Source organism: Amphiprion ocellaris, chromosome 12 (assembly GCF_022539595.1).
Source record: "Amphiprion ocellaris isolate individual 3 ecotype Okinawa chromosome 12, ASM2253959v1, whole genome shotgun sequence".
In the NCBI taxonomy this organism is placed as follows: Eukaryota; Metazoa; Chordata; class Actinopteri; family Pomacentridae; genus Amphiprion; species Amphiprion ocellaris.
Genome location: NC_072777.1, coordinates 15,219,492 through 15,234,474, shown reverse-complemented (window position 1 = coordinate 15,234,474; position 14,983 = coordinate 15,219,492). Strand labels below are relative to the sequence as shown.

The following is a 14,983-nucleotide window of genomic DNA, read 5'->3' as shown; positions in this document are numbered from 1 at the left end:
TGATGGTGGAACATTCTCCTTCAGGATTTTCTGGTAGAGAGGGGAATTCATGGTTCCATCAATCACAGCAAGTCGTCCAGGTCCTGCAGCAGCAAAGTAGCCCCAGACCATCACACTACCACCACCATGTGTGACTGTTGGAATGATGTTCTTTTTTCTGAAATGCTGTGTTACTTTTATGCCAGATGTAATGAGACACACGCGTCCCAAAAAGTTCAACTTTGGTCTCGTCAGTCCATAGAATATTCTCCCAAAAGTCTTGGGGATCATTTAGATGTTTGTTTGCAAAGGTAAGACAAGCCTTTCAGTTCTTTTTGGTCAGCGGTGGTTTTGGCCTTGGAACTCTGACATGGATGCCATTTTTGCCCAGTCTCTTCCTTAAAGTTGATTCACGAACACTGACCTTAACTGAGACAAGGGAGACCTGAAGTTCTTTAGATGTTGTCCTGGGTTCCTTTGTGACCTCCTGGATGAGTCGTCGCTGTTCTCTTTGGGTAATTTTGGTCCACCACTGGAGTCCTAAAGCTTTAGAAATGGCTTTGTAACCCTTTCCAGACTTTATTTTTCAACTGTTCTGGAATTTCTTCGCAGCATTTTGTTGCAGCTTTTTGAGATCTTTTGGCCGACTTCATTTTGTCAGACAGGTCCCAATTAAGTGATTTCTTGATTGAACAGATCTGGAGGTAATCAGTCTTGGGTGTGATCAGTGAAATTGAATTCTTTTTTTTTTAAAAAAAGTTATTAGCCACAGTTAATTCATGATCTAACAAAGGGGCAGTTACTTTTTCATATAGGATCAGGTAGGTTTGGATAGCTTTTTTCCCTTATGACATTGAATCATCATTTTAAAACTGCATTTTGTGTTTACTTTGGTAATCTTTGTCTAATATTTAAATTTGTTAGATGGTCTTAAACATTTAAGTGGGGGAAATATTTTAAAAAAAGAATCTGAGAAAGGAGGAAAATACTTTTTAATGGTGCTGCCAATGTCACTTTGACACCAAGCACAGTCCTCCATGTGAACAAAATTCTTCAATAGGAGCAGTTTCCCAAGTTGGACAATCCATTCTATTATACTGTAAAAACGGATCAGGAAGAGCTCGAGGAACATGACAAAGAGCCCACTGTATTGACCTGATCAAGCAGTTGTTGGATGCACTGGAATAGGCCTGATCCACAGAGGCCCCAACCCATAACCAAAATGACCCACAGGACCAACTGCCAACACCACAGGACTCCTGTCTAAACCCCAGAGGTCCCACTTCAATACCCTAAAGGGTTCAATACAATACAATAAAATACAATACAAGAACTATATTTCAAGCTGCTTTGGTGGCACAATATGAAGCAGATGGTTTTAATGTAGCGGCTGACTGATGCATACTGCAGTTGTTAAATTAAACATTCCTGTGATCTGGTAGTCACTTGTTGCAAATCAGGAGATGCATATAAACACATCAGTCCTGAATGGTAGTTTCCTAATGGGTTAGGCTCTTAAAATGTTTTAGAAATGCTGCTTCCCACAATGCAATTCCATTGTGAAATGTTAACCCCAAAAGCTGTCTGTCTTTCAAAACACCATACATTTAGACATCTGGCTTTCTTTCAGTTATCTCTGCCACTTACTGACTCTGGGTACTTCTTTTATTATATGGGATTTGTGCGTGCTCTATGTACAATCCAGCTTCATGTATTAAGTTTGTGTCTGTTCTGTGTAGTGTATGCAGATTACGTATCTATAGAGTATTCAGCTGTGTGCAGCACTTTTGCCCATGACAAATATCCCCTCCGGGACTATAAAGTACATCTTATCTCATCACATTCTTTAAAATTTGTAGTTCCCAAGGCCGAGATGAAATCACTCAAGCAGTATCTTTTGAGTAATTTTTCCAGACTTCGGAAAGCTCCACCAGGAGCACACCAGATATTGTAGAACTGATTTCACAGACTGTGTAAAATATCTCTAGAATCATTTGTTTCATCTATTGTTGTGTGTCATATCTACAGTATAAATCAGAGCTGCTCTGTTTTAATCATTTCTTAATAATCAAGGTGCCATTGCTCTTACCAAGAAACAGAAGGTGCGAGCCTATTTCTGTGACCCCTGCAAGGGCAGAACTCATGCTTCCATAAATACCACTAAGCCCACCTGAGATGGCTGGTCAGGGGGCCCAGTGTCAGAGAGATGGATCGAGCAACACTAAAGACCACTCTGGCTTTGCTTATCCACCAGGATGTGTTCTCTCCTATTCCCACACCCTCCAAGCACTGGCCATGCCATGTACTGGCACTTCTGCCTTCTTTGCTTGTTCTGAATATGACCTGACTGTGTGTTTGATCTCACACCTGATCTGACCACATTAATGCATTTCAGATTTCTGGAATCTTTATTTTTGTTGCTTCCTTAGTTTAACAGTTTCTGACTACTTTTTTAAAAGTGTAGATGCTTTCTTCCAAACCATCATCTGGAGCTGATTATCGAAACATGTTACATGTGAAGCTGTGAAGTGTTATTTAGACCAAGGGTGTCAAACTCTTTTTAGTTCTGGAGCAACATTCAGTCCAATTTGATCTCAAGTGGGCCGGACCAGTAAAATCACAGCTTAATAACCTATAAATAACCACAACTCCAATTTTTTTCCCTGTTTTAGTGGCAAAAAAGGTATGTTCTGAAGATATTCACATATAAGGAATTATCTTTTTATAAAAAATTATGAACAAACTGAAATTTCTTAAGAAAAATAAGATAAATTTCAAAAACATTATGCCTCAGTTTATCATTCACACATTACAACCTCCAGATCAAAGTGTGTCTACAAAGGCACAAAACATTAGGTCACAGGAATCTGGAACTGAACAATATAGCATTTTACGTTATGATCAAAATGACAAAAATCAGACAAAGAAGACAAAAAACAACACAAGACAAAATATTACAAAAACGAGACACAAAGTGACAAAAAAACGGACAAGCGACACAAAAAAACGGACAAGCGACACAAAAAAACGAATAAAGCAAAGCACAAAATAATAAAAATAAGACAAGAAACACATAACGACAGAAACAAGAAACAAAATGATGAAAACATGAGACAAACGACAAAAGTCAGACAAAAAATGACAAAACAAGACAAAATAATACAAAAATGTGACACAAAACGACAAAAGAACAATGAGCATGTTAAGGTTTTCTCTGAGGCTCAGGTGCAGGAAAGAGAAAGAGTCGAGCAGATGCAGCAACAATAGTTTATTTACAACAAGATTAAAGTACAGAAAACTAAAAATCCCAACGGAACTCTAACTCGGAAGTAGAAATGGAACTCTAAGACGACAACAGCTAGACAGTCTATAATGCCTCTAGTGGCTGGTGGACTAACAAAGATCCTAGGAAAAACAATAAACCTGGGCAGGAAAGCTAAACCAGGGAATCTAGAACAACTCAGGACTACAGTAATCAAAACTAGAATTTAACGAGAGCCAGAAAACATTCTGCAAAAACTGAAGAGCTTTTATGCTCACGAGACTTTCCAATCTAATCAATACTAACCCAAAAGAAAAGTAAGATTCCAACAACAGAGCGACTAAGTTCAACTATGATACAGTAAAACTATGAAACTCAAGAGTGCGTAAACATTCACAAATAAATCAGATTCCTAATGCTAAACCAAGAACAGGCCTAACAAAATGAGCTATGAACTCACAAACAAAAGACGGATTTTAACCTTAGTGTAAGCCTTAAAAGTTGTCGGCTCACCTCTCCAGGGCTGTGGGTCAGGAGGCTTACAATTTTGTAAGGTTCTTATAGTTTGCTGTTCTTATATTTTGCTGTCTTCTGTGCTAGTATATTACCACAACGGCAGGACAGTTTTCTGTCGGCTTTTATTTCAGCTCCAGACAACAACTCTGACCCCCGCTCTCAGTCTCGGAGTCACGATCAAAAAGGGTCGTACCAGAAACAACAACAAACCGGAACTAACATCTGGGACAATGAGCATATATAAACACCAAAATAATAAACTAAATAAACGTAAATGAACAAAATCAGACATAAATCCAATGTTACATTAGCAAACTGATGAGAACCATGAACAAGACAACCTAATCTGAGCCTACTCGGACTGGGACTTAGCTGACAACTAGGAAACGTAGAGGCAAAAGCTCGAAGTAGGAGGCGACAGCTTGGCGTGCGTCTGCAGGCTGCGACGGCAGGAGAAGGCTGAGGTAGGTGTTCGTTTGGAGATGGCGGAGGGGAATATCGGAGATGAACCAGGTGACTGTCCAGAGGGAGAGGGGAGACTGACAGGCTGGTGTGTAGACGAATCTAAAAAGCCAGGTAACAGATGGTTGCTCGAGCGGGAGGCAGTTCAGACGAGGAGGAGAACAGAAACAGAGTTACTGGAGCTTTCAAAATGAACAGAGGCAAGAATGACTGGGTCAGCACCGACTAGTTGCATTCACGATCCAGCGTTGAATGAAGAGTCGAGTCAGGTTATATAGTGAAGAGGTTGAGATCTGATTGGCTCTGCAGCACCTGCTCCCGCTTCCGCTGATCACTCTGATGAGGATTGCCCTCACCGGCCGCGGCCGTGTCAGCGCCAACACATTCCTAAAAAGGAAACAGACAACAAGGGGAAGGAGGGGCCCTATCCAAAGACACCCCTGATTTAGACGATGTAGAGTATTTTCTACCTAGTTGCCCTAGCAATTGTCATTCTAGAGCAGTTAGTACACAAACAATACATCTCTTGGTACTGTGTTGATTAATGTGTGCAGGAAGAAGTGCTTTGTCTTCAAAGGAGACAGGGAAGGGTGGCCACTGAAAGTCTTGGCATGCCCCCAATACCAAAACTCATAACTGAACTTCAGGAATTGTATAATGCTATTGTAGTATACAAGCTATTTGAAAACTGTGTCAATATGTGAGTTAGGATATCGCACTTTGATATACTTTGGTTTCTTATTATACAGTGAATTCAATAACTAACTCGTGCATAAAAAGTAATACTGGTACATTTAACACTGAGTTGTTAGTGACTTCTGCTCAGCTGTTACAGGCCGTTCCTTTGATAATTAGAGAGGTCACGCTCCCTAACACATCCAAACAATAATGTAACTGCTACACATATATTTCACTGTAAAATGGAAATAATCTCTCTGAAAGACAAAAAAATACTTCAATAACTGAGTCAGACTTGTAGATTCTGATAGATCCTGTCTTCATGTTCGGAATAATTTAAAATGATTTGTTATTAATGAATTGTGCGTTGCGTTGTATTGTGCATAAATGCATGTCTCTCTCTTTGGAGACATTCATTTGGATCCTGTTGCTGCTGATCCTGCAGATATTTAACAAACTAATAAAAGAGGAAAGACTTCTACAAATAGCTGAATGCAACAAACTAACGTAATTTCTGGATAATTGAGCGTACCTGAATATAAGCTGCACCCACTAAATGTAAAAAAAAACACAAATTTTGTACATGCATAGGCCGCCCTTGTTTATAAGCCGCAGGTGTCCATGTTGTTACATGAGATATTTACACAGATTTTTTTAATCTTTTAAATAAATAAATGCTCATTTCAAAAAAGTGCCTGTAACACAGCAGTAACATGGCAGTAAAACACACTGAGTAAGGTCACGCTGCCAGCTCCAACATCTCACCATCAATTCATTGATCCCAAGCTTACGTGCAGCAGCTCTATTTCCTTCTTTGACAGGCAGATCGATTACCTTTAACTTAAAAGCTGCATTACATGCATTTCTTCATGTGTTTTCCATGATGAGGGTGTGTGCATGAAGTGCAAAATGACTGATTTGAAGAATTTAGTGTGAGTGCATTTGATTTAATTCGAACAATTTCATTGTTCCACTGTGACTTGTTCGGTAATTTCATTGGTCTTATGTGACGAGGCTAAACGTATTTGGTGGCATGAAGCTCGCCCGTAAAAATCTATAAATTAGCCACATCATTGTACAAGCATTCAAAGCATGTGAAAAAAGTAGTGGCTTATAGTCCGGAAAGTACGGTAAACTTAGCTCCTGTTAAAGTTTTGAAATCTTTGTATGCATCTCCATCAATGAAAGGCACAGACTGTGTCTTTTGCAAATGTTATATTTATTGAGAGGATGCAGGACTGACTGCTGCTTTATGCACAACTATTACAGTCATTAACATTGCTTTTACTTACACTCGGGCACTCTAGTTGTATTAACTGAAACTTGAACACCAGAGTCTTCCTAAATGAACGGCAGATCTGGGGTGGCTACAGAGGTGGCTATAGAGATTTCAGGTGTGAGTATGGCCCCCTGGAAAGCCCCTTTGGAGGCACCTCTGAGCAAATCAACCTACAGATGACAGATGTCAAGAAACACACAGCTGTCTTAACAAAGTCTGATTCGTTTCAATTTTTCAATTCAGTTGTCGGCCAAAAAGAGCCTCCATTTTAACCAGCTGCATTCCGTGATTCCAACCGGGTCCCTGAACGCCACAGCCGAGCTGGAGTTGATGCAGGCTGCCGTACAGACCACCGATCCTGATGGTGGTAAGTTTTATTTCTCAAACACCCTGCTGTTAGCCTATTATGAATACACCAGCTACAATAGTCCCACATCAATATTATGAACGTTACGCCAGCTACCGTGGTCCGGGTTACAGGGTCAGTGATCAGAGGTTGACTATTGTTTGCTAACCAGTTAGCCGCTGCTAAGCTAACAAGCTATGAAACAACGTCTGATAAAACCTGAGAAAAGCAGCAGCAATATTTCATTAGAAGACCTGTATTCAAAACCTCCCACGCTGTTACACAACAGCCCATTTAATCATATTACCAAACGATATGGTTATCATTTCAATTTCCCTTGAAGAACCAATAAACTGTTTAACATTATCATTAATACGAGTCTAAAACTGATTCAGATGATCAAATTAACACAATAAAGTAAAGAGTACTGGTAGGTAATGTGCAGCTATTTTTATAATTTCAAGGAAAAATGCTGATTGTTCTGTGATTTTCCAGCATTGCAGATGTGGAAATTCAATGCATTCATTTTGTATACACATATTTCTTTGGTGGTTTTTAGTTGTTGCTCAAATAAAACAAGGCATTTAGCACTGTTGGAAATTATTACAGGTATTTTTTGTAACATTTTCTAACGTCATATGGACAAATTAAAATTCATCAATTAATGGAGAAAATGGTTTTAAATTACAGATACTATCAACAACATTTCTTGTTCATTTTATTTAGTTGTCGGCCTTGGAGGATGAGGTCCAGTTACCAGGATCACTACTCTGCAGCTCACCAGTCCCGTCCTGCAGCTCATCCACGCTGTCCTCTTCTCAACAGACCAAATCATGTAAGATCTGATTAGACTGTGCAGACATCAACATGATAAATACATTATCTTTTGGCTAATCCTTCACAAATTACAACATTTATTTTAAGTTAACTGTTCATGAATATGGAAAATAATTACAATTAATATCTTTTTCGGTGCTTTTATGCAGGAAAAAGGAAGCGGGATGCTACTGTGGATCTTCTGCAGTATCTGGAGAGGTCAGAGGAACGGTTCTTGGAACAGATCAGAAGAGACCAAGACCTGACCACTGCCATGCTCCAGAGCATCCAGAGGATGGATGCAAATTCAAACACTTTGGTTGGACTGATGGGATGCATGGTGTCGGTGCTGGAGCGACTATCCCAGAAATAAACTGCATTGTCCACTACTTCTGCCTTTTCTAGAAAAAATAACTTTTTTTGTAAATTATTTTCCTTCTTAGCTATTTAAGTTCACTTGTATTTTACTCTTGTACTTTGGGTGAATAAATATATATTTGTGATGAATGATGCAAGTTTTGTCTATAATCTACAGAGACTTTATTCAGTGTTCTTTGCACACTTCTGTTACACACATTTTGACAGATAATCAGTTGTGCTTTTCAAGCAGATTTCAGTCGGAAACATATCAGCAACATATGTTGTTTTTTTACTGCCACACCAAGCTAGATAGATAAACTGCACTACTGCAGCAGATACATTATTGAACTGTGCTTACATGACGTCTACATACACTGCTCAAAAAGTTATTCAACTTTCCGGTGAAATTTAAGGAAAATGTAAAAAGTTTATAATATTATATCATGAAAGTAGGGCATTTAAGTAGAAGCATGCAATAGTGATTTCCTCATCTCAAATAATTTATTGAAACAAAATCTAACAACAGTTGAGAGTATATCACAATAAAAATGTCATTGTCTCATGACAGTTTGGACAGAACAGCAGCCTTCAGCTGAAATCCGGTAAAGCTGTGTCCCACCAGTGGCGGGAGCGTGGATGTGCCCAGACAGCTGACCTCTGCCTTCCAATTAGCCTTAAAACCATCGATAAAAAAAAACATAGATATTATCATCAATGTATTGCGTTTGATTAACTGCTATGTAATGGATGCAAACGTAGTCGAGGCTAAGTAGCTAAGCTAACGCTAACACACCACTGTTAAGAATCAAAACATCTCTGACAGTTACCTGTCTTCTCAAACGTACTCGCCGTTGCCCGTCACTACGATGAAGACAGGTAGCTACTAACAGATTATTTGTTTCTGGATCACAGTGTAGGCTTGCAAAGTCAGGAACAGCACTTGCATGTTTATGGTGCGCCACCATCGCGGAATGGCTACGCATGCAGTGACATACTGACGTGTTGCGGTGACGCAATGACGCAGCTCCAACTTGGCTCCTTGCCAATGGAAAAGCAAACCGGCTCTGGGAGAGCATGAGATTTGAACCAAAAAAGCACCGGCTCTCACTTTGAACCGAACTAGCACCTGGTGCTCTTTGGTGGAAATGAGCTCAAAATGGCTATTCGATTAGTCCCACTGCTTACTGTTAGAGAGAAGGAGCTCTCTCCCTTCCTTTTGCGATGGAGCCTCAGAGTGCATTATGTGGAATCTCAACATTAACATGTGCATTGTAACCCGATATTTGCAAGATAATAGATGCATTGTGTAATTAAAGTGTTTACACAGCTCAGTTATTGGATATCCTCTCTGTTTACATGATCTGTTTGATAATCAGAATAATAAGCACTCACACAGAATACCACATGCTGCTGTTGGTGTGACATGTTCAATCACATCTTTCATCTAAATGAGATTATTGTATGTAAGTCAGACTATTCTTGCACCGGTCATGGGCATAACACAGTTTACTGGCTTGCTTATTACATTTTCCATAGTCAGGACATCACTTCAATTTGGTTCCTGTTACTGTACCAAAGAAGTTATGTGACAATTGGCAGGTGTTTGTCTGTCTGTTAGCAACATTACTCAAAAACAAACAAACGGATTTGGATGAAATTTTCAGGGACGGTCAGAAATGACACAAGGACTAAGTGATTAGATTTTGGCAGTGATGGGGCTTATAGTCTAGATCCAAGGATTTGTTGAAGATTTACATATCATTGTGAGATAGCAGCACAGCATTGCTGTAGCTATGACTACAAATAAACACTACGTCAACTGCCTGCTGACGATTACATGATTGCAATCCCACTACGAATCACCTGCTGCCGACTTATCAGGACTTATCCATCGGAAATCGTACAAGGAACAATTAATTAAATTGTGGGGGTGTTTCTGAGTCCCATCAATTCCCGCTGCCTGTCACATATTTAGGTCACACGATTCAGTATCCGTACATAATGTACACATGCACAATATACGCCTGTGCTCTACACAACGTCGTTTTGTTTATGGGTACATCTATATTAAATGGCCACATTAAATGGCTACATTCTAGTGCCGTGTTTTCTGCCACAAATTTTTTCAAGATTTCATTGTTTTGGTCTCCTTCATGCTGTTAAAACTCCTCTGACCCAGTGGGGCATGGACTCTGGGGATGTCCTGTGGCACTGGGATGGTGGCAGTAAATTCTGAGGGCTGGACCCGAATATCCGGATATCCAAAATATTCAGTCGTGATGGTGGTATCCAAATATTTATTTTCTTCCCCATCACCCTCTTGCTTGCCTCCCCTGCTCTCTAATTTCTTTTTAATGCACCACACACACTCACACCTTGGGGGTAGGTCTGGGACGGCTCGGGGAACTTGGGTCAGGGTAGGCTGCAGAGTAGCCATCCTCTGTGGTCCTCTGGCCCGCCCCCTGGACGCCTCGCCCAGCCTCCCCACTTTTAATGCACCACATGACACTCAGGGTTACACTATCACGGTGCAGGGATAATGTCTCCAGTCTGGGATCGGGAGACATATTAATAGGGAGTAATGGGGGAGATTTCACTAATATGGCCTCGCTGGTGGGACCCGGCCCCCTTATGGCTATGGGGTGGCGGGGGTGGACCATCATCCGTGTTGCTGTGGCTGGGGGGTCCCCGGGACCTGGGGGCTGTGGTCGGGGGGGGGTTCTCCTGCGTGCCCGACGGGTCCAGGCTGGTGCGATGGCTCTTGGTGGGCTGTGGGGGCTGGATTGGCCGTCCTGGTGGGTGCTGTGGCTGTACTGCGGGCTGGTGGCATGTGGTGGCTCTGTCCTGGTGGGTTGTCAGGGCGCATTGCGGGGTGTGGGGGCCCTGGGTGTACTGCGCTCACCTGGGGCCTGGTGCGGGGGGTATGCGGGGTGCCTCCCTGTTGGCGTTGCCGGGCCCCACCACACTGTCCATTTTTACCCTCTGGACTCGCATCGGGTCCCGGCTCCGATTTCCTCTGACCGGCTCCCGGTGGCAGCCTGCCTTGTGATGGGCTGGTTGCCGCCCCTTCGGTGGGCCGCTCGGCCCGTGTCTGGCTTCCTGGCTGCGTGGGGCCGTTGGCCCCCTCAGGGGAGGAGGAGGGGGTGGGGGTGGGCGGGCGGGTCGGGTAGTGGGGTGGGGTGGGGGGTACGGTGGGGGCTGGGGTGGGCGGGGTTGGGGTTTGGGTGGCGGGTGGGTCCTCGTGCCCCGGGCCGCCTGGGTCGGTCTTGTCGCGCTGGGGGTGTCGGTAGCTGCTCCCTCTTGTTCTCCGGGTTCGCGTGGTTCACGGTGGCCCCGGTGACTCTCTGGGGGGTGCCGCCCTGTGGCTCCTACGGCCCGGGGGGAGGGGTGCCCTGTTGGCTTGGCCCTGCCTTGCCGTGATTGCTGTTCTGGACTTTGGGGTCCTTCACACTTGCATGTTTGATCAGGTCTCACCAGCTACTGCCGAGTCCCATTTCAGCGAATGATGGGACCCACCAGAATGTGCTGAGAATCTCTCCAGACTCTCTACCCTAAACTCATTCTCTCTTGCACTAGTATCCTTTTCTGGCCTATTCTATTCTATTCTATTCTATACTATCAAGACATCCACAATTATGGTGCTCAGTACCGTTTGTTTAATTATTTTTTTATTGAATCTCTTTTTCTTTTGTGCTGGTTTGGTTTTCTTTTCTTTTTTCAACATTTTTTATTTTTTTTTATTGTTGGACAGTTAGTAGTTGGGAATAACACACCACCTTACTATCTTTAATTGCAATAGCACCGCCTGTTAATTTCTATCCCTGTTCATCCTGTTCATCCTGTTTGTCCTGTTCGTCCTGTCCAGTCTTTGTTTCCCCCACACATCACTGAGGTGTAGCACTGCCCTCCCTGGCTTATAATAGGGTATTCTAATAAAGAATGTCTGCTTAGCTTTCAGGGAGGGCCGGTGATGGTCACACACATGCACTAAATATTAAAATATTTGGCTGCAAGACTAAAATATGCATCAATCTCATACAATGTTGACTCCCCTTTTGTGGAGTTAAACAATGAGAACAAATGCAGACAAAAAAAAAATAATAAAAAATTAGAGATCCCCCCCCCCGCCAGACGATGTCACACGATTGGTGTTCGTCTCATCAATTTGCCCGACACATCCCCCCATCGGATGTTATGATACGAACCCAGAAAATTATTTGCCTCGTCCACCCCCCCAAATATTCAGGTTCGTCCTCCGTTTGCCCACCGCGTCACACATTACAGACCGAACCGAATAGTCTGTCCATGCCCCCCGGCCCAGCCGGACGTTACAAAGCAAGAACCGAAAAATAAATAAAAATCAATAATAAATCATTAATCGGGGCCAAAAATCCAGAGCCCAAACACTGCTATTCGGGCCAGCCCTAGTGGTTTGCATGGTGGGACTTATCTAGATCAGGCTTATCCTGGCACATCCCATGTATGTTCAGTAAGATTTGGATCTGGGGACTGTGGAGCTTAGTTCTGTCGTGTTCCCCGGGCCACTCCTGAGCAGTTCTTGTGGTGTGTCAGGGTGCATTGCCCTGCTGAAGGTGGCAACTGGCATCAAGCACTGCTGTTTCCATGGGGGGTGGGACGCAGAGGGGTTGCTTGACCTGCAATGTGTAGGTGGGTGGTACATGTCAAACATCCACATGAATGTCAGAACTCAAGGTTTCCCAGCAGAACATTGGATTATAACAAGATGATCGATGATATTCACTTCACCTGTCAGTGATCATAATGTTGTGGCTGATCGGTGTACATCCTGTAACACTTGCACTGTATGCTCTTTATATTATGATGTGAATAGATTCATTTATTCTGGAACACAAAATGTATTCAGAGAGTAAAATCCCATCATAGAAACCAATGCTCCATAATACTGATCCATTTTTCTGGTGCAGGCAGCCACAGGGGGAATCACTTCCTCAAAATTACAAATTTACTCATTGCGCTGCGTGCTGGATGTCATTTATCCAATGTAATAATTTAAAGTTTGCTTCTGCTTCGATTACTTCTCTTTTTGTCCTTCCTGGTTCATTTGTTTGTCTCGGTAAAATGCAAGAAAGTAACTAACAAGAGTTGTAGAAAACAGAACTACTCATTATGGAAACAAATCGGCATCATTCACAATTCAGTGAAAGAGCGTCAAAGCCAACTGTTCACTCTTGGATTAGACATGTTTACTCATGCTCAGTCATGTGAACCAGGGGTGTATACGCTGTCAGAAAGATGGATGACGGTGTGCAGCATGGAGCACTCTGTGTCCAGTTAACCGTGATGGAGCTTTATGGAGAGCTACATCTGCACAAATCTCTGTTTAAAAAAAAAAAAAAAAAAACTTAATACAGTTTACCCGTGACAACTGTGTTTGAAGTGTGTGTGTGTGTGTGTTTGTGCAGGTAAGAGCCCGTCGCAGCAGTTCACAGCTGTGATCCATACGGTGACTCCTCTGCAGTCCCAGATCTCCCCTGTGGTGAAGCTCATCATCGCTGTAGCCAAGTCCAAGTTCTGTGCACAGGTGGGAAGAGTGTCTGTGATTTGGTCCTTCTGCAGTCGAGGCAAAGAAGGAAAACAAAAAAACTGTTTTAAATATAAAGAGCCAGATGCAGAGCAGAGTATAAACAATGTCAGGAGGTGCCATTATTTCATGAGAGAAATGTTTCACTTGTCGGCTGTCTCATGTTTTAGTTATCAACATGTGTCTTTTCAATTTCCATCAGGACAAAACTCCTTTTGTTTTGCCAGCTCTCCTTTTCTCTATTTAAGCTTTTTTTTCCCCTTCCTCCTCCTCTTCTGTGTTGTTTTCTCTTCCATGAAATAGTTTGTACCTTCAGGTAGAAAAGTTCCAACATAATGTAAAGCCATTCTCCTAATCGAAAAACACTACTATGGCCACTTTAAGTGATTTTTCAAATAAATTTCTAATATTTCTGTTTGGAAAATTCACAACATTTGAAGAACAATGAGGTGACCTGAAGAACAATGAGGTGTGTATGATATGGGGGCATATGCTCAAAGAAGGATCTTAGGTTTGATTCTAGACCATCTCCTCTAATGTCCTATCAAATCAATGCTGGGGAAAAAAATTTAAGTCATTTAATTCATGAACAATATTTTGAGAATATAGTCAAAAAATCATGAGAAATATTTGAATATTTTTTGTGATTGCAGTTTGTCAGCTTATTTCATGAGACGCAGATGAAATCTAAAGTTACAGGTTTCTATCATCTATTAGTATTTTTTTCTTAAATTTAAATAATATTGTAATTAGTTTTTCTCAGTGTACCTTACTGTCAGAATCTTATTTTGGCTCTAATATGCTCTTCATATATATATATATATATATATATATATATATATATATATATATATATATATATATATATATATATATGCTACCAGTCAAAAGTTTAACACACCAATTTTTCCATTTTTTTAATTGGAAATTATGCACGTTAATATCTCCTTGTACTCTGAAGTGAAAGCATAGAACAAATAAACAAATGAAGTAAAAAAAAAAATCAATTTAGAAACCGAAATGTATTCTAAACTTTTGACTTATCAAAGTAGCCACCTTTGGCAGATATAACAGCTGAACACACTCGTGGCATTCTTTCCACAATGGAAATCAAATATTCTTCAGAAAATTCTTCCCAGCTCTGTTGCAGACGTTCACATAAATGTGTGGCACTTGTAGATTGCTTTGCTTTCACTCTTCTGTCCAGTTCATCCCAAACCAGCTCCATGGTCTGCAGACTGTGCTGGACACTCCATGTCTTCTTTTCTATTGTTAATTACCTTTTCCTCACCATTTTTATAGCAACACACTATTTGCTGCAATACAATGCTGTGCAAATAATGCTCTCGAGGGTATGTTGCCACAATGTGTTCCAACACTACTTTTATGCAGACAGAGGGGGTTGGAAGTAATCAAGAAAAGTTGGGACACCTGTAGGATTTGGTAGCAGCAACTTTCAATGGTTGATCAACCTCCATTGCTGCAGTACAGCTTTAATTTGTAAACCCATTTCTTGTTCCTTGAAAAATGCCTTTTTGTATAATTCTTAAATTTACATTATTTTTCAGTTTGGGTAACCTTGCCTTTTAAAAAAAAAAAAAAATCCTCTGGCAGTTCACCACCTACTATTCATGGACTTGGACTTGAACTACTTGGATTTTAATCAATAACTGGAAAAATTGGGGCGTTCTAAAATTTGTGACCGGTAGTATATATTAACAA

At 41.4% G+C, this 14,983-nt stretch overlaps 1 protein-coding gene and 1 long non-coding RNA gene across 2 annotated transcripts in view; both read left to right on the top strand.

Annotated features, from left to right (window-relative positions):
- The window catches only part of LOC111564587 (exostosin-1), a 458,700-nt gene that overhangs the window by 392,540 nt on the left and 51,177 nt on the right, over positions 1-14,983 (top strand). The window contains exon 8 of the mRNA XM_023264250.3: positions 13,143-13,261. Coding sequence (XP_023120018.1) covers positions 13,143-13,261 — 119 coding nt within the window. The remainder of the gene's footprint in view (positions 1-13,142; positions 13,262-14,983) is intronic.
- LOC118469895 (uncharacterized) lies at positions 6,406-7,805 on the top strand. Its single transcript, XR_004846875.2, has 3 exons — positions 6,406-6,543; positions 7,249-7,357; positions 7,509-7,805. It is a non-coding gene; the product is annotated as an uncharacterized LOC118469895 (long non-coding RNA).